This window comes from Manis pentadactyla, chromosome 5, assembly GCF_030020395.1.
Source record: "Manis pentadactyla isolate mManPen7 chromosome 5, mManPen7.hap1, whole genome shotgun sequence".
Classification (NCBI taxonomy): domain Eukaryota; kingdom Metazoa; phylum Chordata; class Mammalia; order Pholidota; family Manidae; genus Manis; species Manis pentadactyla.
In genome coordinates, this window is record NC_080023.1 from 101409695 (window position 1) to 101436510 (window position 26816).

At 35.6% G+C, this 26816-nt stretch overlaps 1 protein-coding gene and 1 long non-coding RNA gene across 6 annotated transcripts in view; one reads left to right on the forward strand and one right to left on the reverse strand.

The window, feature by feature from the left end:
• Nucleotides 1-26816, reverse strand: part of LOC118924103 (uncharacterized) — a 71939-nt gene that overhangs the window by 39022 nt on the left and 6101 nt on the right. The window contains exon 2 of one of the 5 annotated variants that reach the window (XR_008997840.1): nucleotides 7185-7232. The exons of 2 other annotated variants lie outside the window; for them this stretch is intronic. This is a non-coding gene — a long non-coding RNA (uncharacterized LOC118924103). Of the gene's footprint in view, nucleotides 1-3528; nucleotides 3737-7184; nucleotides 7233-23177; nucleotides 25977-26816 lie in introns of those variants that run through there. 2 more of the 5 variants (XR_008997839.1, XR_005029459.2) reach the window with 2 other exon arrangements.
• On the forward strand, nucleotides 1262-4584 carry FABP2 (fatty acid binding protein 2). The gene is made up of 4 exons (XM_036908607.2): nucleotides 1262-1395; nucleotides 2574-2746; nucleotides 3750-3857; nucleotides 4251-4584. Exons 1-4 carry the CDS (start codon nucleotides 1329-1331, stop codon nucleotides 4299-4301), a joined length of 399 nt encoding a protein of 132 aa, XP_036764502.1. The 5' UTR covers nucleotides 1262-1328; the 3' UTR covers nucleotides 4302-4584.

The following is a 26816-nucleotide window of genomic DNA, read 5'->3' on the forward strand; positions in this document are numbered from 1 at the left end:
AAGGTAGTTTGCTTTTTAATATGCTTACCTGATGAAATAAAAAGTGGGCAACTCCAATTGAAGAGTATGCCCAATGGATACAATCAACATGTAAAAACTTGATTCTATTTCCAATGTCCTGTTCAAATTTATTAGATACGTCCTTCCCCTGAGCCTGAATGAAATCTTGGGCATGTCCTATAGCTTCTCTACTGACATTTAATAAATAAGAGGTTCTCTGGTCATATTTACTCATAATAATTATCTCTTTTTAGTGATTAGTATGCTCAGACTAGTTAATAATCAAAACTCACACTTCATACCAAGTTAATGTTTCACCTCCACAACTCGGTCCTGCTCCAAGCTAGAAGCCTGCAGTAGGCTTTCTACCTATCCGCCAATCCCTCATGCCATACAGATGTTGAGCTTTGGCTTCTGATTGCATCAGGACTGGGAATAAAAGGGAGTAAGAGTAAAACACAGGAATGATTTTAATAAATGGCATAGCTGACATCTGACTTTGAGTTTCTCTGCACATGACAAATGTTTAAAGCTGATTCTTTCTCTTATGGGAGTTTTCATGTTATCCACCTACATTTCTACCTCTTAAAATTTTTCTCAGTGGGCTATCACTATTCAAAAACAAAGCAAAAACCTAATGAGTACCTACTACGTGTCATCTACTGTACCACATGCCAGGATATTTATTAAAACTCCAGACAACTAGAGTACCTACTATGTGTCCTTCACTGTACCACATGCCAGGATATTTATTCAAACTCCAGATAACTCAAAAATACAATGCAAAAGGACATATTAGAAAAATAAATAATCAGATACATTAGAAAAATAAAAATCATACTAACTTTAACATTTCAAATGTATTTAGTCATAAGATCTTACTTTACAAGATAATTGGTATTGTAAAAAAAGGGATAGGTTCATCAATAGTCTCATTTCCCAGATGTTATTTGATATATGTTCTAAATTGTGTTACCTCTAATATAGTGTGTCCTTTGAACTTGTAAGCAGAAAATCTATTTTCACACAGTATGCATTCTTGAATGCATCTAATTCTTGAAATAAATGTGCCCATAAGTTATAGTTTAAGACAGAGTAGGCAGGTATGCTAATAATGTTTTAAATGAGTTGAATTTCAGGAGAGGAGCTAAGGAATTTATAGAAAGAGAAATTGAATGGCTTGGCATTAATGCAGTTAGGTGATCTCTTGAACTTTAAACTTCCACATCACAATATGAAGTTGGTTCTAAGATAAGAAGTAGAATAAATTCTCTCCTAAGGACAGACCTGAATATCCAATTTCCTAGAGGCTGACTCAACTAGAAATCATGGCATTTGATGGTACTTGGAAAGTAGAGCGGAGTGAGAACTATGACAAGTTCATGGAAAAAATGGGTAAGAGCTTAATTCTTTAATGGCTTATTTTGTTTCTCACAGACATTGCTCTTTCTAACTTCTTCCAAGCCTCAGGGTTTAGGAAATGGCTCCTGTTCTCAAGGTGAGGATACAGAATGTGTGATGGCTAAACATTGGGAAAACCATATCATTTCTTACACTAGGAAGAATGCAGTCTCACCAGTGAAAGAAAAGATTCTTTAATGCTGTCCTCTGAAATACAAAAACAATCAAGATATGTTTCAGTCATACTTCAACTGCTGACTGTGCCTGTATCATTGAAAATTGACAGTTTTTGCTTGTTTAGAGAATTAAAAAAAGCAATATGTAATGATAACTTCCAAACTTAAAACATTGAATTCTAAGGGATGGAAAAACAAAGACCATATAATGTGATGGAAAAAAGTTACATCAATATTCACGGCTCTGAAGAAATTAGACTTAATTCTCTTTTCCTCTGACATATGAAACTATAGGATTAATCTCATGATTCTATGTAGTTTCTATGGGGGTTTTAGTTTAACTAACTTTAATGCCTACCAATACTCTGGCAGTACATACACTGCCTAAGGTAGGCAAACAAATTTGTGACATTCCTCCAAAATAAAAATCTGCATTAATTATATCCTACAGTTCAGGGATTCTAAGTTTAAATTTACTGTATTTATACATTCTTACAATAATGAATTTGAAACTGCAATACTTGCTAATTTTATCATTTTTTTGACAGTCAGAAATGCTACAAAAAGCGAGAATTATGAAGTTCAAAATTTTAAAGCCATAATGGATACAAAGGGGCATTAAAATAAAGAGGAATTAAAATTGCATATAATACTTTTTAATGCTTCACTTGATATTTCTGGAATTTGGTTTACTTAATACTGAAATAAAAATTTTGCTCATTTTATTAAAATATTTAGTTCTAATATTCTACAATTCTATGCTTCATTTAATTTTTCTTAAATGTTGTAAAAATAGCTTCAATCAGTACTCTTGATTAGATTGAGCTTGAACTTTTCCACAGAAGCAATCTGAATGTCTTGTGCAAACACAATGCTATCAGGTTTTCCACCCGCCCTCAAATTAAAAGTAGATAAATAAATAGAACAGAACTTGGAAAAATAAACACTTTTTATGGCATTTTGACTTTATTTTTCCCAACCTCTTTCCCTTTGCAGGTATTAATGTGGTGAAAAGGAAGCTTGCAGCTCATGACAATTTGAAACTGATAATTACTCAAGAAGGAAATAAATTTACAGTCAAAGAATCAAGCACTTTTCGAAGCACTGAAACTGTTTTTGAGTTTGGTGTTACGTTTAATTACAGCCTAGCAGATGGAACCGAACTGAGTGTGAGAAATTTTTTATAAACAATGCATTCTTGATTTTTCTACACAATACTAAGATAATCTCTGCTTTCTGTAATTGGATGGTTTAATGAATGTTGGTCTCCTTCATTTACTGAAGCAGCCACTGGAGTTTATCCATGTTATATATTGTACAAATTGGCAGAGTAATTAAATATGATGTTTATTTTCATACACATCTGTAAAAATCTCGATTGTACAATAAATATTAGAAAAATATCCTTTGAATGACTGAGTACAGACCTATTCATAAAGGAACACTAAAGCTCAGTGTTTTCAACTTTACATACCTGACAGCAACAAAAGCTTTTACAGTTATCAATTTAACTATAATAGACATTTAATAAATGTATTGAAATAATAAATTAATGGATAAATTAGTGAAAGAGTGAGTGACCAAATGGAAGATTCTAATGCTACACTGTAGGTAACTGGGAATATACCTTTTAATGTTTAAGGCATAAGATATTAGAATCATGTTTTTTAACTGATTTTTTAAAAACCTTTATGGCCTCTGAATTTTTCTAGTTAAATTATATGTTTACAATGGCAATTAAACTGTCAAATTTTTATCAATTATGGCCATTTTAAATTATTACAATAATTACAAAATTAAAACAAATAAAAGGTTAGCAGCCGTTCCATGAAACTAATCTGAACCACAACTAAATACATAGCATACTCATTTTAACATGAAAAATTTAGAATAGAGAAGTTTTAAAATTCAGCATTTGGAAACTATTGAGTAAGACAAATATAATGATTACCAGCACACACTCTACAGCCCAACAGTTTAGATACAATCTTGGTTCTGTGACGTTAGGTAAATTACTCCATCTCAGTTTTCTCATCTGTAAAATGAAGGTAATAGTATCTACTTCATAGGGATATTGGGAAGATTGAAGGAATAGATCTTAGACTTCAGAACACTTCCTGATACATGTAAGAGTCTTAAAAATGCTATTTGTTACTATTTTTATATATATAGGGGTTTTGGAGGATGGAGGGAAATAAACATGTTGGAAAATTCAAACGGGTAGACAATGGAAATGAACTGAATGCTGTCCGAGAAATCATAAATGGTGAAATGGTCCAGGTGAGTTGTATAAAGTTTATAGGTATTTCCCAAAGCCAAAGATAATGATATAACAGTAATTTCATTTTTGTGTTTGCTGAGTTATATCTTCAGTAAAAAGACTAATACTTTCCTTGTAATCTTACTGATTTTAAAAATGTAGTTTCTAATGCGCCTATTTATTGAAGAGAACTTCTATACATGTCAAATATATCGATCTCTATTTTAACTGAAAATGTAAGTACAAACCAAAATGTGTTTTTAAGTGGGTGTATCCTGTATCTGTATAAAATGTTGTTATCAAGTCCAAGAAAGAAAATACTATAAACTCATTTCAAAGCTATGATAATAAAAACATTTTTATTTAATCTTAAATCTTAATGGTAAATTCTTCTGTTTGTTAACATCTTTCAGACTTATGTATATGAAGGAGTAGAAGCCAAGAGGTTCTTCAAAAAGGAATGAACATTGTTCTTGGAGTACAGCCCAGAACACTAACTGAATGGAGAATCTATATTACACCAAAATTGGTTTTCTTCCCCTATCAAGCAAAAGCTACTGACTGATTAGTCCTTTTATAAGTATTGGCCAATGGCTTATGTTTCTAGTCTTGCCAAAGCAAAAGAAGTAAAATCTAATCAGGATTTAACTTTTTCTACATTCTCTAAGATGTACAATTATTGGTGTTCTAAAATAATTTGTGACATTTTAAAAAACAAAGGAATAAATATTGTTTCCACATTGCTTCGTAAGTAGCCACACCTTAATTTTACAAGAAAGTATGTGATTTATGCATTGAAAAACTGTTTTTGTTTTTTTTCTTTTCCACATTTGGTAAATTAAAAACATAGGCTGCATGAAGACTTTAACCTTCTTGCACTGGTTGTGATTCTTCAGCAGAAATCTTACAGGCCAGAAGGGAGGGGCAGGATATGTTTAAAATGCTGGACAGGGAAAATCTCACAACCAAGAATTGTCCACCCAGCAGGATTACCACTCAGAATTAAAGGAGAGAGAGAGTTTCTCAGACAAGCATGAACTAAAGGAGTTCATCACTACTAAACTGGCCTAACAAGAAATGTAAGGGTCTTCTTTAAGCAGAAAAGAAAAGGCCATAATTAGAAATAAGAAACTGGATGAAAGAAAAATATCTCACTGGTAAAGGCAAATATATAATACAGTATTAGCCATTTTAAAAGCTAGTATGAATGTGAAAAGACAAAAATAGTAAAAACAACAATAACTACAAAAAGTAAAGGGGCACACAAAATGAAAAGATGTAAATTATGATGTTAAAAATATAACATGTGGTGAGAATAAAAATGTAGTGCTTTTACTGGAGCGGGTGAAGATTTAATAATATGGGTAACTGTTGAAACACTGTGCTGTACATTTGAAATCAGCATAAGATGATTGTATATCAATGATACTTTATAAGAAAAAAACAATGAAAAGATAGAAAGTAAAACAATGGAAAAATACATGTTAAGCTTTTCTCACCAAAAGAAATCTGGAGTAACTGTACTAATAGGAAACAAAATTGCCTTTACGTTAAAAAAGTGTAGGCTTTTACAATGCATCAGAACTTGACTATCAGCTTAAAATAGATTATTATATATAGGTTGATATATACATGAACTTCCTGGTAACCACAAGCCAAAAACCTAAAATAGATACACAAAGAATAATGAGAAAAGACTCAAACATAATACTACAGAAAATAATCAAACCACAGAAAGAGAACAAGAGAAGAAAGGAACAGAGAACAACAATTAAAAAAACAACCAAAAAGAACAATTAATAAAATGGCAGTAAGAAAATACCTGTCAATAATTACTTTAAATGTAAATGTAATAACTGTTCCAATAAAAACACATAGGGTGACTGAATTGATTAAAAAAAAAAAAAAACAAGACCCACCAATATGCTGCCTACATGAGACTCACTTCAGATTTGAAGACATACAAGACTGAAATTGAAGGGATGGAAAAACATAGTCCATGAAAATAAAAACAAAAAGAAAGCTGGATTAGCAATATTCATATCAGACAAAATAGATTTTAAAACAATGACTGTGACAAAAGACAAAAAATGGCATTACATAATTATAAAGGGGTTAATCCAAGAAGGTACAACATTCATAAATATTTATCCACCCAGCATAGAATAACCTAAATGTATAAATAAAATGCTACCAGACATAAAGGAAAAAATTGACAGTAATATAGTAATAGTAAGGGACTTTTAATTCCCAACTTATCTCAACAGATTATCTGGACAAAAAACTCAGTAAGAAAACATTGGTCTTCAATGACACATTAGAACAGAGGGACTTAACGGATATATACAGAACATTTCATCCAAAAACTTCCAAGTACACATTCCTTTCAGTGCATATGGAACATTCTCCAAAACAGATCATATGGTAGGCCACAGCACAGTCCCAATAAGTTCAAGGAGACTGAAATTATATCAAGCACCTTTTCTGACCACAATGGTATGAACCTAGAAATTAATTACAGAAGAAAAGTGGACAAAACACAAATACATGAAGACGAAAAAACATGCTATTAAACCAAACTCGCCCAGTGAATTTCTTCATTTGTAATGAAGAAATTAAAGAGCAAATAAAAAAATACCTGAGACAAATGAAAATGGAAACATAACTTTCCAAAATCAATGAGATGTAGCAAAAGCAGTTCTAAGACAGAATTCATAGCACAGAGGTCTGCCTCCAGAAATAAGAAAAAAATCTCAAATAAAAGACTGAAGTTCACAATTAAAGGAACTAGAAAACAAAGAAAAAGCCCAAAGCTACTAGAAAGAAGAAAATAATAAAGATCAGAGCTGAAAGAAATAAAATAGAAAGGGTAAATGAAACTAAAATGCTGGTTCTTTGAAAAGATAAACAAAATCAATAAGCCTTTATCCAGACTCATCAAGAAAAAAGAGAGAGGGACTCAAATAAATAGATGAAAAGAAGTTACAACTGACACCACAGAACATATAAAACATCATGAGACTACGAGGAACATTGGAAAGCCTCGAAGAAACAGATAAATTCCTAGAAACACACAATTGTCCAAGATTGAATTAGAAAGAAATAGAAAATCCATCCAATTGCAAGTAATAAAAATTGAGTCAGTAATTTTAAAACTCCAAAAAGGAAAAGTCCAGGTCCAGATGGCTTCACAGGTGAATTATACCAGACATATAAAGAGGAGTTAGTACCTATCCTTTAAAATTATTCAAAAAATTTGATGAGGAAGGAACACTTCCGAATTTGTTTTATGAGGCCAGAGTTACATTGATACAAAAACGAAAGATACCACAAAAACAGGAACTTACAGATCAATATCTCTGATGAACATGATGTAAAAATCTTCAACAAAATATCTGCAATACGAAATTAACAATACATTAAAAGGATTATACACCACAGTCAAGAAGTGGGATTTGTTTCAAGGATGCAAGGATGGTTCAATATCTGTAAATCAATCAACGTAATACACCACATTAACAAAAACATTAACAGTAACAAATACACCACATTAACAAAATTAAAAACCATATGATAATAATGACAAAGGGGTCAGTCCAATAAGAGAATATAACCATTATAAATATATATGCACCCAACACAGGAGCACCAACATATGTGAAACAAATACTAACAGAATTAAATGCAGTGCATTCATTTTAGGAGATGTCAACACACCACACACTCCAAAGGGCAGATAAACCAGACAGAAAATAAGTAAGGACACAGAGGCACTGAACAACACACTAGAACAAATGTACCTAACAGACATCTACAGAAATCTACACCCAAAAGCAGCAGGACACACATTCTTCTCAAGTGCACATGGAACATTTTCCAGAAAACACCACATACTATGCCACAAAAAGAGCCTTAGTAAACTCAAAAAGATTGAAATTGTACCAACCAACTTCTCAGATCACAAACATATAAAACTAGAAAAAAATTGTACAATGAAACACAAACACATGGAGGCTTAACAACATGCTCCTAAATAATCAATGGATCAATGACCAACTTAAAACAGAGATCAAGCAATGTATGGAAACAAATGACAACAACAGCACAATGCCTGAACTTCAGTGGGACACCGCAAAGGCAGTTCTAAGAGGAAAGTATATAGCAATCCAGGCCTATTTAAAGAAGGAAAACAATCCTTCTAAAGTGACAATTATTGAAACTGGAAAAAGAAGAACAAATGAGGCCCAAAGTCAGCAGAAGGAGGGACATAATAAAGATCAGAGAAGAAATAAATAAAATTGAGAAGAATAAAATAATAGAAATAAAATCAATGAAACCAAGAGGCTGTTCATTGAGAAAATAAACAAAATAGATAAACCCCTAGACAAACTTACTAAGAGAAAAAGAGAATTTACACACATAAACAGAATCAGAAATGAAAAAGGAAAATCACGACAGACACCACAGAAATACAAAGAATTATTAGAGAATACTATGAAAATCTATATGCTAACAAGCTGGATAACCTAGAAGAAATGGACAACTTTCTAGAAAAATACAACCTTCCAAGACTGACCAAGGAATAAATAGAAAATCTAAACAGACCAATTACCAGAAATGAAATTGAATCGGTAATCAAAAAACTACCCAAGAAAAAAATCACCGGGATATATGGATTCACTGCTGAATTTTATCAGACATATACAGATGAGATAATACCCATTCTTCTGAAAGTTTCCCAAAAAAACAAGAGGAGGGAATACTTCCAAACTCATTCTATGAAGCCAGCAATACTCTAATACCAAAACCAGGCAAAGACCCCACCAAAAAAGAAAATTACAGACCAATATCCCTGATGAACATAGATGCAAAAATACTCACTGAAATACTAGCAAACTGAATTCAAAAATACATCAAGAGGATCATACACCATGATCAAGTGGGATTCATTTCAGGGATGGAAGGATGGTACCACATTAAAAAAATCCATCAACATAATCCACCACATCAACAAAAAGAAGGGCAAAAACTACATGATCGTCTCCATAGATGCTGAAAAAGCATTTGACAAAATTCAACATCCATTCATGATAAAATCTCTCAACAAAATGGGTATAAAAGGCAAGTACCTCAACATAATAAAGTCCATATTTGACAAACCCACAGCCAACATTATACTTAACAGCAAGAAGCTGAAAGCTTTTCACCTAAGATCGGGAACAAGACAGGGATGCCCACTCTCCCCACTGTTATTCAACATAGTACTGGAGTCCCTAGCCATGGCAATCAGACAAAACAAAGAAATACAAGGCATCCAGATTGGTAGGAAGAAGTCAAACTGTCACTATTTGCAGAGGACATGATAGTGTACATTAAAAACCTTAAAGACTCCACTCCAAAACTACTAGAACTAATATCGGAATTCAGCAAAGTTGCAGGATACAAAATTAACAGACAGAAACCTGTGGCTTTCCTATACACTAATGATGAACTAGCAGAAAGAGAAATCAGGAAAACAATTCCATTCACAATTGCACCAAAAAGAATAAAATACCTAGGAATAAACCTAACCAAGGAAGTGAAAGACCTATACCCTGAAAACTACAAGACACACTTAAGAGAAATTAAAGAGGACACTAATAAATGGAAACTCATCCCATGCTCTTGGGTAGGAAGAATTAATGTTGTCAAAATGGCCATCCTGCCTAAAGCAATCTACAGATTCAATGCAATCCCTATCATAATACCAACAACATTCTTCAACAAACTGGAACAAATAGTTTTAAAATTCATATGGAAGTACAAAAGACCCTGAATAGCCAAAGCAATCCTGAGAAGTAATAAAGCAGGGTGGATCTCACTTCCCAACTTCAGCTCTACTACAAAGCCACAGTGATCAAGACAATTTGCTACTGGCACAAGAAAGACCCACAGACTAGTGGACAGAATAGAGAGTCCAGATATTAACCAAACAAATAAGGTCAATTAATATACGATAAAGGAGCCATGGATATACAATGGGGAAATGACAGCCTATTCAACACCTGGTGTTGGCAAAGCTAGACAGCTAAGAGAATCAAACTGGATCACTGTCTAACCCCATACAGAAGTAAATTCGAAATGGATTAAAGACCTGAATGTAAGTCATGAAACCATAAAAACTCTTAGAACAAAACATAGGCAAAAATCTCTCGGACATAAACATGAGCAACTTCCTCATGAACATATCTCCTCAGGCAAGGGAAACAAAAGCAAAAATGAACAAGTGGAACTATATCAAGCTGAAAAGCTTCTGTACAGCAAAGGATACCATCAGTATAACAAAAAGGCATACTATAGTATGGGAGAATATATTCATAAATGACAGATCCAATAAAGGGTTGACATCCAAAATATATAAAGAGCTCATGCACCTCAACAAACAAAAAGCAAATAATCCAATTAAAAAATGGGCAGAGGAGCTGAACAGACACTTCTCCAAAGAAGAAAGTCAGATGGCCAACAGGCACATGAAAAGATGCTCCACATCGCTAGTCATCAGAGAAATGCAAATTAAAACCACAGTGAGATATCACCTCACATCAGTAAGGATCGCCACCATCCAAAAGACAAACAACAACAAATGTTGGCGAGGTTGTGGAGAAAGGGGAACCCTCCTACACTGCTGGTGGGAATGTAAATTCGTTCAACCATTGTGGAAAGCAGTATGGAGGCTCCTCAAAAAACTCAAAATAGAAATATCATTTGACCCAGGAATTCCACTCCTGGGAATTTACCTTAAGAATGCAGCAGCCGAGTTCGAAAAAGACATTTGCACCTCTATGTTTATTGCAGCAGTATTTACAATAGCCAGGAAATGGAAGCAATCTAAGTGTCCAACAGTAGATGAATGGATAAAGAAGATGTGGTACATATACACAATGGAGTATTTCTCAGCCATAAGAAGAATACAAATCCTACCATTTGCAACATGGATGTAGCTAGAGGGTATTATGCTCAGTGAAATAAGCCAGGCGGAGAAAGCCAAGTACCAAATTATTTCACTCATCTGTGGAGTATAAGAAAAAAGAAAAAAAAAGAAGGAACAAAACAGCAGCAGACTCACAGAACCCAAGAATGGACTAACAGTTACCAAAGAGAAAGGGACTGGGGAGGATGGGTGGGAAGGGAGGGATAAGCGGGAAAAAGGAGCATTATGATTAGCACACATAATGTCGGGGGGGCCATGGGGAACACTGTACAGCACAGAGAAGACAAGCAGTGATTTTATAGCATCTTACTATGCTGATGGACAGTGACTGTAATGGGGTATGTGGTGGGGACTTGATGATGGGGGGAGTCTAGTAACCATAATGTTGCTCATGTAATTGTAGATTAACGATACCAAAATAAAAAAAAACATGATAATCTCAACAGATGCAGAAAGAACATGTAACAAAATTCACCATCCATTTATGAAGAAAACTCAACAGTAGGTACAGAAAGAATACACCTCACATAATTAAGGACATATGTGACAAACCCACAGCTAACATCATAATAAATGGTAAAATGATGAAAGCTTTTCCTCTAAGATCAGGAACAAGAAGGATGCCTCCTCTCACCACTTTATTCAACACAGTACTAAGTCCCAGCCACAGCCATTAGGAAAGAAAAAGAAATAAAAGGCATCCAAATCTGAAAGGAAGAAATAAAACTGTCATTATTTGTAGATGTATCCCTCTCTTCCCACCCATCCTCCCAGTCCCTTTCCCTTTGGTAACTGTTAGTCCTTTCTTGGGTTCTGTGAGTCTGCTGCTGTTTTGTTCCTTCATTTTTTTTCTTTGTTCTTATACTCCACAGATGAGTGAAATAATTTGGTAGGGTATATACAGAAAACCCTAAAGACTCTACCAAAAAAACTATCAGAACTAATAAACAAATTCAGTAACACAGCAGGATACAAAATTAACATACAGAAATTGGTTGCATTTCTATATTCTAATAGTAACCTATCAGAAAGAGAAATAAAGAAAACAGTACCATTTACAATTGCAAAAAGAAAAAAATTGCTGGAAATAAGTTTAACCAAGGAAGTGAAAGACCTGTACTTTGAAAACTGTAAGACACTGATGAAATAAACTGAAGCTGACAAAAATAAATGGAAAGATATACTATGCTCATGGATTCAAAGAATATTTTTACATGTCCATAATACCAAAGCAATCTACAGGTTCAGTGCAATACACATTAAAATACCAGTGGCATTTTCCACAGAACTAGAACAAAGAATCCCAAAATCTGTATGGAACCATGAAACACTCTGAAAAGCCAAAGGAATCTTGAGAAAGAAGAACAAAACTGGAGGCAAAATGCTCCCTGATTTCAAACGATACAACAAAGCCATAGTAATAAAAATGGCATGGTATTAGCATGTAAACAGACACATAGATCAATACGATAGAATAGAGAGCCCAGAAATAAGTTCACACATACACAGTCATTTAATCTATGACAAAGGAGGCAAGGGTATACAATGGAGAAAAGACAGTGTCTTCAGTAAATGGTGCTGAGAAAACTGGACAGCTACATGCAAAAAAAATGAAACAACTAACTATACAATATACAAAAATAAATTCAACTTGGATTAAACATTTGAGTGTAAGAACTGAAACCATTAAATTCCTAAAAGAAAAGATAGGCAGTAAGCTCTTTGATGTCAGTCTTAGCAATATTTTTTTGGACTACTCGCCTCAGGCAAGGGCAACAAGTGCTAAAATAAACAAATGGGATTACATCAAACTAAAAAGCTTTTGCACAGTGTAGGAAATCTTCAACAAAATGAAAAGGCAGCCTCCTAAATGGGAGAAGATATTTACAAAGCATATATCCAATAAGGGGTAAATATCCAAAATATATAAAGAAATTAAACAACTTAACACATTAAAAAACAATCTGATTAAAAAATGGGCAGAGCACTTGAATTATTCCAAAGAAGACATACAGATGGCCAACAGGTACATGAAAAAATGCTCAACATCACTATTTATTAGAGAAAAGCAAAACTACGATGAGATATCACCTCATACCTGTCAGAATTGCTACTTTCAAAAATACAAAAAATCATATGTGTTGGTGAGGATGTGTAGAAAAGGGAACCCTATATACTGTTGGTAAAAAAAGTAAATTGGTACAGCCACTATGCAAAACAGTATGGAGGTTCATTGAAAAATTAAAAATAGAACCACCATATGATCCAGCAATTCCACATCTGGATATTTATTCCAAGAAAACAAAACACTAATTCAAAGAGATATATGCACTCCTATGTTCATTACAACATTGTTTCTGATAACTAAGATATGGAAGCAACCTAGATGTCCACTGACACTATTATTGATAAAGATGTGGTACATACACAGTGGATTACTTAACCATAAAAAAGAATGAATTCTACCATTTGTGACAACATGGGTGGACTAGAGGGTATTATGTTAGGTGAAGAAAGGCAGAGAAAGACAAATACCATATGCTTTTACTTATATATGAAATCTCAAAAACAAATAAATGAAACAAACAGAAACAGACTCACAGATACAAGGAACAAACTGTTGGTTAGCAGAGAGGGGAGGGGTTGTAGGCCAGTGAAATAGATTAAAAAATGGGATTATGAGGTACAAGCTTCCAGTTATGAAATAAATAAATGGTGGATATGTAATATATAGCATAGGGAATATAGTCAATAATATTCTGATAACTTCGTATGGTGACAAGATGGTAACTAGACTTATTGTGGAAGTCATTTCATAACGTGTAAAAATATTTAATCTCTGTGATGTACCAACAGGAATAAAAGTAATAGGATATTATATATCAATTATACTTCAATAAAAAAATCTTGCACTGGTTATTTTCCTTAATAACATCTATTATTATAAAAATAATATATGTTCAACCAGGAAATTTAGAAATAAGAAAAGCAAATGCAAAATAAATATTTTCATAGACATACAATCCAGAGATAATCACTACTCTGATTTTAATAGATATCTTCCCAGTCCTCTTCTTTAGGTGAGGATATGTTTATTTCCCAAAACTTACAACTTTGAATAATATGAGAGGAAATAAATTATATACTAAGTTAAAAAACTGTATTATATTTTCTAAACTGTTAGTGATTCCCAGACCTGGATGAGAGTCAGGATGACCTGAGAAACATAAAAAAATTTTTGCATTCTTAATTTCCACCATTAACCTACTAGATCAGAATCTTTGAAAATAGAACCAGGGATTTTAGAAAGTTCCTAAGTGATTCTGATGCAAGAGGTCCACTAACCAGTCTCTGAGAACAACTGGGCTGTCAAATACCAAAAGTGCACCTTCAAATGCCACCCCCCTCCATTTTTTTCATAAACACAGACACTGCCAATTTGCCAAAGCCCAAAGTTTTCTTTTACTCATATTCTCACAGATTGTATTATTTTTTGTACTTCAAACAATTACATTTTAGGAGGTTATGTATTGCAGGTGGAGAGGGAGGTCAATTTTTTCAGCATTTAACTCTATCGACTTTTTTGTTTTGACTAAATTCTTTTTCATACTGATGAAGGTAACAGCTAACATTTACACAGTTCTTTTCAAGTACCAGGCACTATTCTAAGCAGCATATACATATGGCAGATACATTACAATGTGGAAAGAAAAATGTTGAGTACATGATGAAAATGAACAAATTAGAGAATATGTCATCTTCTGTGATAACAAGAACCTTAATCCACTTTTATAACTGTACTAAAAACTTCACAAAGAAAATAGCAATTATTTAGATTTTGTTCATGTTTTTTTAAAGTAAAGGTTCAAAGTACTTTTATCTCTCTAATCCTATGTGTCTACATATGTGGAATAGGAAAAGGGGAGGTATGAATCTCATTTTAAAGTGAAGAAACTAAAGCACAAAGAAGTTTATTAGCTTGTTAATGCTGTACAGAGTCTATGATGAACGTGAGAATTAAATGTAGGTCTCGACTTTCAGTCTAGTACATTATGACCTATGCTATTACTCAGCCTGCTATAAACAAAACTATCCTATGAAAAAAAATGTCCCTTAATTCCTTAGTGGCACCCAAGAATAGCACTCCAAATGAGTCAGGTCAGACTGTAAAATAATGGCAATTAAGTGGTTAGGCACTTTTCTATTCCTGGCCTTATTGCAGGCTTACTTTTTCCACAATTTATATCCTTCCTAGTATTAAATTTCCACAATTTATTAGGATTGCAGAGCAGCTACCATTTGCTAAGTGACTACCATTGCTATCAGCCCTCTTCGGGAACATGACCTTGACGTAATGCCAACTTGACTGACCAGGAAAGGGTGCCTGACCCAGGAACAGCCGATCTACCACCTGGCCAGCTTATGAACTCTGTGTAGAATGAAAAATACAACTAACTGAACCTAGAATAACCTCTCTTATAGGGAGTCTGAATTTGAGAAATACAGTTAGTAGTTGGTAGGAGGAGGAAAAGGTTTACAAAAAACAAAGAAGGCAGGCAGTAAATAAGTTGGTAGGAGGAGAAAAAGGTTTATAAAAAACAGAAGAAGGCAGGCTCATGCTCCTCATGAGCATGGGAAACAATAAGCAAGCTGAAACCATAGGGTAAGTGGCAGAACAGGGGGGCAGTTAGAAGCAGCTTGAATAGTAAAAGCTGAAATATGTATACATGAAATATGATATCTGGGATTTGCTTCAAATTGCTTCCTCCCCAACCTAGGGTTGGGGAGAGAGTGAGGATGGATATAGGGGAAGCAAGACTGGTCACAAGTTGGTAATTGCTGCAGCTGTTGAAAAGTGCCTAAAACATGCTGACAAATGACAGGCTTGCTGGGTGCCTACCTAGCAGGAACGTGGGAATTCATCAGACTTTTCTCCATACTTTCGCATGTATTTTCCATAACAAAAAGTTAAAAATATAATACTTAAATATACGTATGACTCCAGAAGACGATCATCTCCCATCACTTCCATTGCTATCACCATGGTCTGAATGGAAGCGTGGGAATTCATTATACTTTTCTCCATATTTTTACATGAAATTTTCCAAAAAGTTAAAAATATAATACTTAAATATATATAGAACTATAGAAGGCGACCACCTCCCATCACTTCCATTGCTATCACCATGGTCTGAATGGGACATAGTAATTCATTATACTTTTCTCCATACTTTCACATGTATTTGAAATTTTCCGTAACAAAAATGTTAAAAATATAATACTTAAATGTATATAAAACTCCAAAAGGTGACCATTTCCCATCATTTCCATTGCTATCACCTTGGTCTGAATCACCATTATTTTCCCCCTGGATTACTCTAATAACCCCCTAAAATGCCTCCCACCTTCTGCCTTCCCTTTCCTACCTGCTGTGTATTTCAACAGAGCAGCCAGAAGGATCCTTTAAAAATCTAAATCAGATCAGGTCTCTCCTCTATACAAGACATGGCACTGTCTCCCATTCCATTCAGAGAAAAAGCCAATGTTTTTACAATAGTGTATGAGACCCTGTGTGATCAGATCCCCTGTTATCTAGCAGACATGCATTCCTGTTTTCATTGATTATCTGGGGAAAGAATGTTCCAAGTGGAGGGAAGCACCCTGGAGCAAACATCCTAAGGCAGGAGCAGGCCTGGTAAATGTGAAGAATATGGATGGCCTGGCAAGGGTCCCCCCAGGGTCATCCAGAGCCGACCAAATATAAGAACAATGTTCAGGAAATAGAGGCTGACTCAAGCCTTCCTAGAACTCAGGAATCATATGGTAAAAAGAGAATGGGTTTTGGAATCAAAACTTTCTTAAACTTGTCTTTATACTTAACAAAATTCAAGTTCTGAGCCTCAAATTTTCTCTCTTGAAAAATGGGGAAAATAATGATTTTCTGAGATTATTGTTAATTGAGGTATTACATATAAAATATCTAGCATGGTTCCTAGCATATAGCTGGTGCTCAATAAATGTTAAGGAATAGAAACCTGTGCCCTTCTTTCATAAAGGAAACAGAGCAAAGTGTGTCTTGAGTAGACAGGAAAATTCTTTTCTCAAAAAATTCCTCACCAAGCCTGTGTGGTGGAATAAGCCCTGGCCTGGTAGATGAGCACTTTTAGTTCTAGGTCAATCTGTAACCTAGTGAGCTGGAGACTCTGCGGGAGTCACTTCATCTCTTCAGAATTTAGCTCGTCTTTAAAATGAGGCATTGGACTAGATGTTCCTCATTCCCTTCCAGAGCTAAGATTCCAGTTGTCTGAATAACATTCAGTGATTCTTCCTGGAAGTAGCCCTTTGGTGTGAGTCACAGGGAGGCCCTGCAATGACGGAGGGTGGGGTGGGGAGAGGGAAGTCTCTGAAGTTTTTAGGCTCCATGGGTATGTGACCTGAGCAGGTTCAGAAGGGCCTGCCCTTGGTTTAATGCTCTGCTGTTACTGTCTTAAAATTCTCAGGAAATTTTGAACAAGGAGCCCCACATTTTCATTTTACACTGGGCCCTACAAATTATATAGCTGGTCCTATTCTGTGAGCTGACTACATAGTATAAAAGCTATCTTCCTGTGAGCAAAGAGGGACTGGCAGTAAGGTATCGCTGGGCCTCTGAAGAGAGGTCAGTGGGGCAGGCAAGATAGTTGTCTGTGGGTAGAATGGCAGAGGGAGGAGGTTTTGTGGGCCTGGTGGAGGCAAGGAAGGTGGTGGGTAGACGGTTCAGTGTCTTCTGCTACTTCAACTATGTAGTATTACACTGCCATCTACTGGTCAATGATATAAACTCTTTCAAAGACTTCCTCTGCATGATCTTTGTTTGCATTTCAGGGTCTAAATAAGTGGGTGTTCCATAAAGGCTTGACATACCCATATTCTGCAGTTTGAAATGATAATTATGAAATGCTTCCACAGTTCCATATTCCAAACTAAAGCAATACAAATACTCCTTTTCTGTCCTCTTGAATAATCCCATAAAGGTTTCATTTATTCAACAAAAAATAATTTTAAAAAATTTACTATATGCTAGGCATCAAGTTTTCAACGATGAACACTATTGGTAGAGATATTTAAGTCATTAAGAACTTCATCAAATAGATTCAAATTCTTAGGCTCATGTTGAGTCTGAATCAGAATGCCTAGAATGGCATCATCATCTTCAAAATGGGATGTGCATCCAGCAGGAGGGTTACCCTTTAATTCAGTGTGCGCTAATATGCAGGCCCCATAACCCACCTTCAGGCTATTGGCTGGAACAGACATTTCTGGAGAAGTGACTAGAAAAGAAGAATAGGTAAGGTAGTGGTAGAAGATGAAGAAAGTTAGGGGGCAAATCTATGAAGCAAATCAATAGTCATGGATAAGGAAGGGTGTTCTATCATGCCCACCCCCATGAGAATTCCATCAGAATGAAGTCCTTCCTTCTATGCTTCTATGCTATCTAGGTGGCCAGGAAGAAAAGAGGGAGCTTAAAGACACGCCCAGTAATCAGTGGGCAGGCATGTGAGGGGAGAGGAGTGTAGGAATCTGGAGGGTGAGGAAGCTCCCCCCATCTCAGCCTGTCTCAGGACACCTCCCTCAGATTACAGATGGTGTGACTCATTCTTTTTAGACAACTCTGATACACTCACCACACTCACTGGAGGAAACACCCGAGAGCCAAAGAACAGTACTGTTTCTCACTCAAAAACAAAGTCCTTTAAAAACATTATTAATGTTTACTATGTGGTAAACTTTATGCTTTACAAAGCATAAAGGAGTATATGCTTAATGCCATTTGTTACTTTTTAGATAATTTTTTAAACAAGATAACAAGGGTATCAAAGGACGTAAATGTGACACAGAACTTCTCAATATATCCTGACAACAGAAAACCTGAGCAAAGAAGGAGCTTATTTCACACACCCAGTCCCCACTGAGTGTGCATTCTGTGTTCCATAGCAGTGTGCTCACCAACATCATACTGTCATTCTCTATTCAGTTTGCTTGCCTGTCTCCTCTAGTCTGTAAGCTCTAGGAGGGCAAGCATAGAGTCATATTTCTATACACCCCCATTCTATCCCTCTACTACATAGTAAACATTAATAATTGTAGTTGAATGAATAAGAGGGGCATGCTGGACAGCCTCAGCCCCAGCCTTCTCCATGCATTCTGAGAACTTATACACAGAAGCTCTAACTGAGGCAATCAGCCTTAGATGTTCCTTATACACAGATGACCTTATTCTGAACCAGATCACCCCCATTCTGGCCATATCCAATTAGGCTACTTGATCTGAGAGCAGTCACTCTATCAACGTGATAGAGCCCATAACATGAGAACTCAGCCCGAGACAAAAAATACTAATTAATTAAACCAATTAGGTTATCTTGGGAATTTGACTTCAAGTCATCAGCTAGTAATGATGGCACAGAAGGAAAGGCAGACAACAGAGGTCATGAGGCAAAAGGGGTGAGGGTGAATTTTAGTAAAAAAAAACAACAACAAAGAAAAACTAGATAGAAGGAAGGAGGGTGAGAGAATAAGTTCTTAGAGAAACAATGGGTTCTTGTTATTGGTGGGTAAATATATAACTTGTTCAGTGCAGCTTCCTTGGGTTCTCTCTGGCCAAGAGTACGTATTTTTTTTAACCAAATATGAATTAAGCACCTACCATGTGACAAGTATGACAAGTTTCAGTGATGAACAAAGCAAATCTATTTTGCTCCCATGAAGTCTTGAATCTAGTTTAGAAGATTAAAATCTAGGGGTAGAAGACTGATACTGAACAAGTAAAAACAACTTTGATAAGCATTACAAAGAAGGGGCATAGGCTCTCAAAAGAAACACATAGTATCTTGAATTACATGTTTCATTGGCCTATTTTTCCTAAGCTTCCTCATATGGCCTTCTCCTCATATGGCCTTTCTTGAATTCTAAGAGGCCTAACTTACACTTGAAACTGTTTTCATTTTTATTTTCATCTGTAGCCATACAGATGAAAAAGCTAGTTTCCAGGGCCTACAAAATTTTAAAAATACAAATAGGCCCCAAAGTACAAGAGAAAACTGTAAAATCTAAATAAATGAATGTTTTATCCACAGAAGACAGCAGTAATTCGATGCAATTCTTACTGCCACTAAAAGTGAACATTGCCAGACCTTGTTCAAAGTGTTTTAGAAAAAAATCAATTCATATTAATCCTCACAACAACTCTATACAATAAGAACTGGTATTATTATCCTCATTTTCCAGAGAAGGAAACTGAGGTAAAGAGAAGTTATGTACTTGGCCAAGGTCAATAATCAGTAAACCTGGATTTGAATCCAAGCAGTCTGGTTCTACAGACTTTATGCTTTGGAATTTAGTTTTAGTTTTATTTAATGTAATTATGTAAATAAATTTTCTTTCAAAATATCATTTAGCAAATATTTATTGAGCATTATATGACAGTGCTGATCTAAGTGTTAGAGAAACAAGAGTGAACAAGACACAAAATACTCCTACTCTCATGACATACAAGAGAAAGAAGTTAAATATATAGTGCATTACCTGGTGTAGATGCTATGGAGAAAATAAGACCAAGAAGAGCATGGGTGCCAGGGGTGAGATCATGGGTACAAATTTAAATAGGGTGGTCAGGGAAGTAACCTGAGCAGGTGATGTTTGAGCAATAACCTGAAGTGAGGCAATATGCAATTCTAAGTATGTTTTGCATGATATTGGGAAGAGTAAGAACCCTGAGTTTAAATCCTTGGACCCAGGAGAATCTTAAAATAGCCCTGGAGTTACATTTAGTGAATTTCTGCAATATAAAAGCCTAACTAGCACATTCTATGAGGGTTTGAAGTTGCTAGCTTAGGAAGAACAGAGTTAATGTAACTGAATGTGCATTACTAACAAGCAACAGACTCTTCATTTATTTTCAGCTGGAATTTGTGTTGGATTACTTTGAGTTGGCATTGTTGAAAACTTGATGAACTTCATTCTTTCCAGCATCTAGATAGGGTAAATACACTACCTATTTCAGTGTGTCTGGGCTACCAACCAACATAGCAGTCTGCAGTTGTTGGGTACAGTATTCCATAGGTGTCTGTTAAGTCTAATTGGTGTGTAGTGCTGTTTAAGACCTCTTTTTTGTTACCGATATTCTAAATGTTTTATCCATTATCAAAAGTGGGATATTGAAGTTTCTAATTACTATTGTAGAACCATCTCTTTCTTTCTTTAATTCTTGTCCATATGTAACTCCAGGAGGAAAATGTGTCCCAGCCGAGGGCAAATAAACCTTTGAAGATGAAATCAGTCAAAGGAAAAATAAAGTAGGAGAAACCCATTTACTGCTTACAAGAACTAGTCTACTCCCATTCGCCAGTGTCTCTTGTGAACTGGCTGTGAAGGCCCCACCAAACCTCTCCCGTCCAGGTATATGCTCACTTTCCACACCCTTGTAATCACCTGTCTATATGGAGATGGACCACTTCTTTCCACCCCTTGGAAACACCTACTGATTTGGAGATGCACTAAGGCCAGGTAATAGATTCTGGAAATATTACAATTTTACCCACACCATGTCTTCTTCCTGTATTTTGATTCAGCATCTGCTTGGTTGCTGGAACTTTTGTCCAGAGTCTGACAAATTTGCTTCAAATAGTTTCTGCTGCTTCTTCAGTGCTTCTGAGGGAAGGAGGCTTGGAGTTGCTACTCTACCATATTGAACATGCATATTCCAAGGCAACTTTTTGTTACAGATCTCACCAGAGTAGACAAAAATTCTAAATCTGTTTTCTAATGGGGCATATTTATAGATATGAACATAAAAGCTGAACTCCATTTAGTGTTTGAAGCCTCATTCCCTGCAACTATTTCCTCCATTTCATGTTGGCCCCTGAGTGATCCCTGAGGAATCATAGAAATCCATAAAATACAGTTTGAAAAGCATTGTTAATTAGAACCCCCCAGTACTCATTGTAACCTCCTGATAGTTATGTGCTTAGTGCCCATGATGTAATGTTGGAAGTGGATAGTAATTTTGGCCTAGACTATTTCTGGCTTATTTTCTAACTTACTATTTTCAAAAAACTTCCCAACTTGTACTAAATGTATTTCGTTCAGAAAATTCTGAAAGTATGAAAAAGCACAAAGAATAGAATGATCTGTGATCCCATCTTCCAGAGATAACTGCTGTTAACATGTTGGCATTTCTCACACTTCTAATTCTGGCTAACATTTCATATAGCAGTTATCACCTTGGCATACACTTACTTAACACTGTTATTCTAGTTAATACCTAAGCAAATATTGCCATATCTACTCTTGGAAACCTACTACATAATTTTATGAGAGAAGACATTTCATGTGTTGACTAGCCTTTTGATCTCCCCTGTCAATGACTGTCCCTCCAATGCCTTTCAATAAAACAAAAACAGATTGACTGCTCAGTTGATTAGCATAATGAGACTTTAAGGTTATGGGTTTCAACATCTTTGTCATCTATGCCTACCAACTAAGCGCTGCCCAATTAAAGCTGTTTTAAACTTTAAAAAACAGCAAAATCTCTTATTTATTTTGAAATAAAATATATTATGAAGCCCTAAAATATAAACTAAACTGAGCTCTTATGATTGGAGTCTGACGTGTGAGTAGGTAGGGGGAAGAAGGTAGGTAGTTTGTTCAAAGTCAATCCTGCCTACCCAACACCCAAACCATGATGTAGAACCTCAGGGCTCCGGGACAGTGTCTGAACAGTGCATCTATATGTCCTTTGGCTCCTCAGATAGTACCTGATACATCAGGCATTCAAAGAATATTCATTGAAATGAAAGATCAGAAATTCAACAGGAAGGAATGCACTAATGCATATCCATTATTAGTAAATGAAAAAGCCTCGGAAAGTATCCACACTGAGAGTGGTAGATCACTAATAATAGATCTTAGTAGTATCATTATACTATTATATTACAAAAAAGGTAAGTCAACAAATATTTTTTGACCAGGATGGTATTAGGGGTTGCAGGATACAACAAAATATAACTGAATAAATATTTAATTTCTTACATATTCAAGGTACTGTTTGAGGGACTGAAGAGGCTGCAAAGGTGGTAAAAATATAGTCCCCCTTCTAAAGGATACTTAACACTCCAACAGTGGAGACAATTTACATAAAATTGTACTACAAAACAAACCAATGTGCCAGACAGTATGTCAAGAAAATTTTAGTTTTTTGAATGGAAGGTAGAGAAATTATGAAAAGTGATCAGTTAAATAGGCAGCTCATCAGTAGGTGGCTTGTTGTAGAATGTAGAGCATAATTATGCAGAAGGCAGGCAACAAGCTATGGAAAAAAACACTTCCCTACCTTGATCTTGAGAAGATAATCCTTTCTCCAAGACGGAAAGCATGACATGTGAAGTAGTTGGAGACAAGCTAAAGGTAAAGTTTTTGCAACTGTTAAGTTAGAAATACTGAGAATGGAGAGATCAGTGTGAACTTCAGTGAGGGAAACTTCGTGAAGGTGGCACTTGAATTGCAAAAGACTGAGAAGGATTAGGATAGGTGGGGAAGCTTTATAGTTTAATGAGAACAACATGCACCAAAGCCCACAGGCCAAGAGGACAATAGTTTCCATGAGGAAGATGGAAGAAAGCAATCTGGCTGGAGCAACGGGTGTTTACGGGGCACGAGGTTGGCTGAAGTAGGGTGGAGACAGATTAATAGTGGGATATATGGGTGAGAGCTGCTGAAGGCCAAGGTGAAGATAAAAGAAATGCTACAATAAACAATAATTAGTTACGATGACTGTAATACTCTCAAATGAAGTATCACAGGTAAGTATAGCAGTAATGATGGAAGAGAAAAAAAGAGGATAAAATTTCCCAGAAGATTGACAAATAACTTTCTGTACCAATCAACAGGGATATTGTTGGGACACTCATTCAATCTGGAAAGGAGGAAAAAATGGAGTGAAGATGAAAAAGGGATGACTTAAGACAAACACATGTTTACAGATGAAAATTACAATAGCAAAGTTTTTTGCTGTTGGAGAGGTTACTCTATTAGTTTAATTCCTAGGACGATCATGAGAATGCTTTATCATATGGACATATTAAAGAAATTTAGGCATACTACAGCTGCCTGAAGAAATCTGCATTATCACCTTAGATTATACCCAAATTGATCACCTCCCTCTTGAGAACTTACTACACTTGAACTTCAGAAGACTTGTAATGTCTTCTTAAAAATACTTACCCATCTTTGGCCTGATTATTATGGCATTCTCATACACTATCTTCTCCACCCCAGTCTCACTCAGATTAATCATGTAGACAGCATTATGAATGTGTTGGATCATGGTTGCAGTAAATAATTCAATCTTTAGTTCCTAGTGCATATTTTTTACTTGAACACATGAGGTAGAAAGCTTTAAGGGGTTAGGAAAAATGCTGAGCTCCTGCATTATCAACAATGTACCTGGATTTCATTAAAGTGTTTTCTTTGGAATTAAATTGCTTTTAATTTAGGGGCATAGCAAATTCCACAATATACTCCACATTCATTTCTGTCCATCATGCAGAGTAACCAAGAATCAATGGGATTTTACAGGGGTAAAGAAAGTCTGAGGAGGATCTTTCAATAGAATTTAGTCTAAATTACTCCTCCCTTTTTGCATTAATACTCTCCCAAATGTGACAGACCTTTCTGACTCAAAATACCAGGCTATCGTACCAACATCCTCTCACAGATGAGCATGTGACTCTTCGCCAAAGTTTAAAACAATTTCAGAACATTTTCGATTTATGTCAGGCTACTTCTACTCTAAAAATTTCAATAATTTTTATCACTCCTCATTCAATAATTAGAAGTCATTGCTCCAATCTTGCCATTCAGAAGAATGTTTCCATCTCTGGGATGGGCAATAGTTTACTTGCCACCTCTAGTTTTTGTAAAGCTTCAATGTCACTTAAGATCAGGTTCTTTTCTAGTCTACCACTGTCAGTTGAATTTTTAGGCTGCACTGGACACCCAAAGAGGGTAGAAGAGAATTTTTTTCTCATCTAACAGTTCCGGTGAAATGGATGGAATGCCACTGGTTGTCCACTGCTCATTCCAGGGCTGCAGCAGCTGAGAGATCCTGGGACCTCTGACATAGTGGGCACAAGGTAAGAATTCTTACCAGTCTCCCAGAGCTCTACTACAGCTTCCAATCAAAGTGAGAGTGGTAAGAGTCTCACCTTGTCTTCCCATTTCTAAATTTAAGATTAGCAGGGAAAATCCTTTATGTGAACTAGTTCTTCAGGTATAGTGACTCTGGGTGTTTTCTGTTATGAGTACAGTTTTCTATTTCTAATGGCTGTAAAGACAGAAAAGCTTATAAAACAACCTCCCTAGACGCCAGCTCCCTCAGAGGGTTCATTTTTTTCCCCTTCTGTGGGTCAATACCCCATAACCTGACAGGATTAACTGATCCTCAGTTACACCCCAGAGCACAGCATTAAATTTATAGTAGAGGAATGATATTCTACATAAAAAAACCCTAAAGACTCCACTCCAAAACTACTAGAACTAATATTGGAATTCAGCAAAGTTGCAGGATACAAAATTAATACACAGAAATCTGTGGCTATCCTATACACTAACAATGAACTAATAGAAAGAGAAATCAGGAAAACAAGTCCATTCACAATTGCATCAAGAAGAATAAAATACGTAGGAATAAACCTAACCAAGTAAGTGAAAAACCTATACCCTGAAAACTACAAGACACTCATAAGAGAAATTAAAGAGGACACTAACAAATGGAAACTCATCCCATGCTCTTGGTTAGGAAGAATTAATATTGTCAAAATGGCCATCCTGCCCACAGCAATCTACAGATCCAATGCAATCCCTATCAAATTAACCAAAGCAATCCTGAGAAGGAAGAATAAAGTGGGGGGGATCTCGCTCCCCAACTTCAAGCTCTACTACAAAGTCACAGTAATCAAGACAATTTGGTACTGGCACAAAAAAAGAGCCACAGACCAGTGGAACAGAATAGAGACTCCAGACATTAACCCAAACATTTATGGTCAATTAATATACGATAAAGGAGCCATGGACATACAATGGGGAAATGACAGTCTCTTCAACAGTTGGTGTTGGCAAAACTGGACAACTACATGTAAGAGAACAAAACTGGATCATTGTCTAACCCCATACATGAAAGTAAATTCGAAATGGATCAAAGACCTGAATGTAAGTCACAAAATCATAAAAATCTTAGAAAAAAACATAGGCAAAAATCTCATGGACATAAACATGAGCGACTTCTTCATGAACATATCTCCATGGGCAAGGGAAACAAAAGCAAAAATGAACAAGTGGAACTATATCAAAAAGCTTCTGTACAGCAAAGGACACCATCAGTATAACAAAAAGGCATCCTACAGTATGGGAGAATATATTCATAAATGACAGATCCAATAAAGGGTTGACATCCAAAATATATAAAGAGCTCATGCACCTCAACAAACAAAAAGCAAATAATCCAATTAAAAAATGGGCAGAGGAGCTGAACAGACACTTCTCCAAAGAAGAAATCCAGATGGCGAACAGACACATGAAAAGATGCTCCACATTGCTAGTCATCAGAGAAATGCAAATTTAAACCACAATGAGATATCACCTCACACCAGTAAGGATCACCACCATCCAAAAGACAAACAACAACAAATGTTGGCGAGGTTGTGGAGAAAGGGGAACCCTCCTACACTGCTGGTGGGAATGTAAATCAGTTCAACCATTGTGGAAAGCAATATGGAGGTTCCTCATAAAGCTCAAAATAGAAATACCATTTGACCCAGGAATTCCACTTCTAGGAATTTATCCTAAGAATACAGCAGCTCAGTTTGAAAAAGACAGATGCACCCCTGTGTTTATCGCAGCACTATTTACAATAGCCAAGAAATGGAATCAACCTAAGTGTCCATCAGTAGATGAATGGATAAAGAAGATGTGG

What these genes read in the sequence shown, in the direction of transcription:
- FABP2 (XM_036908607.2), top strand. Translation starts at nt 1,329, where the DNA reads ATGGCATTTGATGGTACTTGGAAAGTAGAGCGGAGTGAGAACTATGAC. An exon ending in CAGATGGAACCGAACTGAGT is followed by an intron (nt 2,747 to 3,749) that starts GTGAGAAATTTT and finishes TTATATATATAG; the next exon opens with GGGTTTTGGAGGATGGAGGG. An exon ending in TAAATGGTGAAATGGTCCAG is followed by an intron (nt 3,858 to 4,250) that starts GTGAGTTGTATA and finishes AACATCTTTCAG; the next exon opens with ACTTATGTATATGAAGGAGT.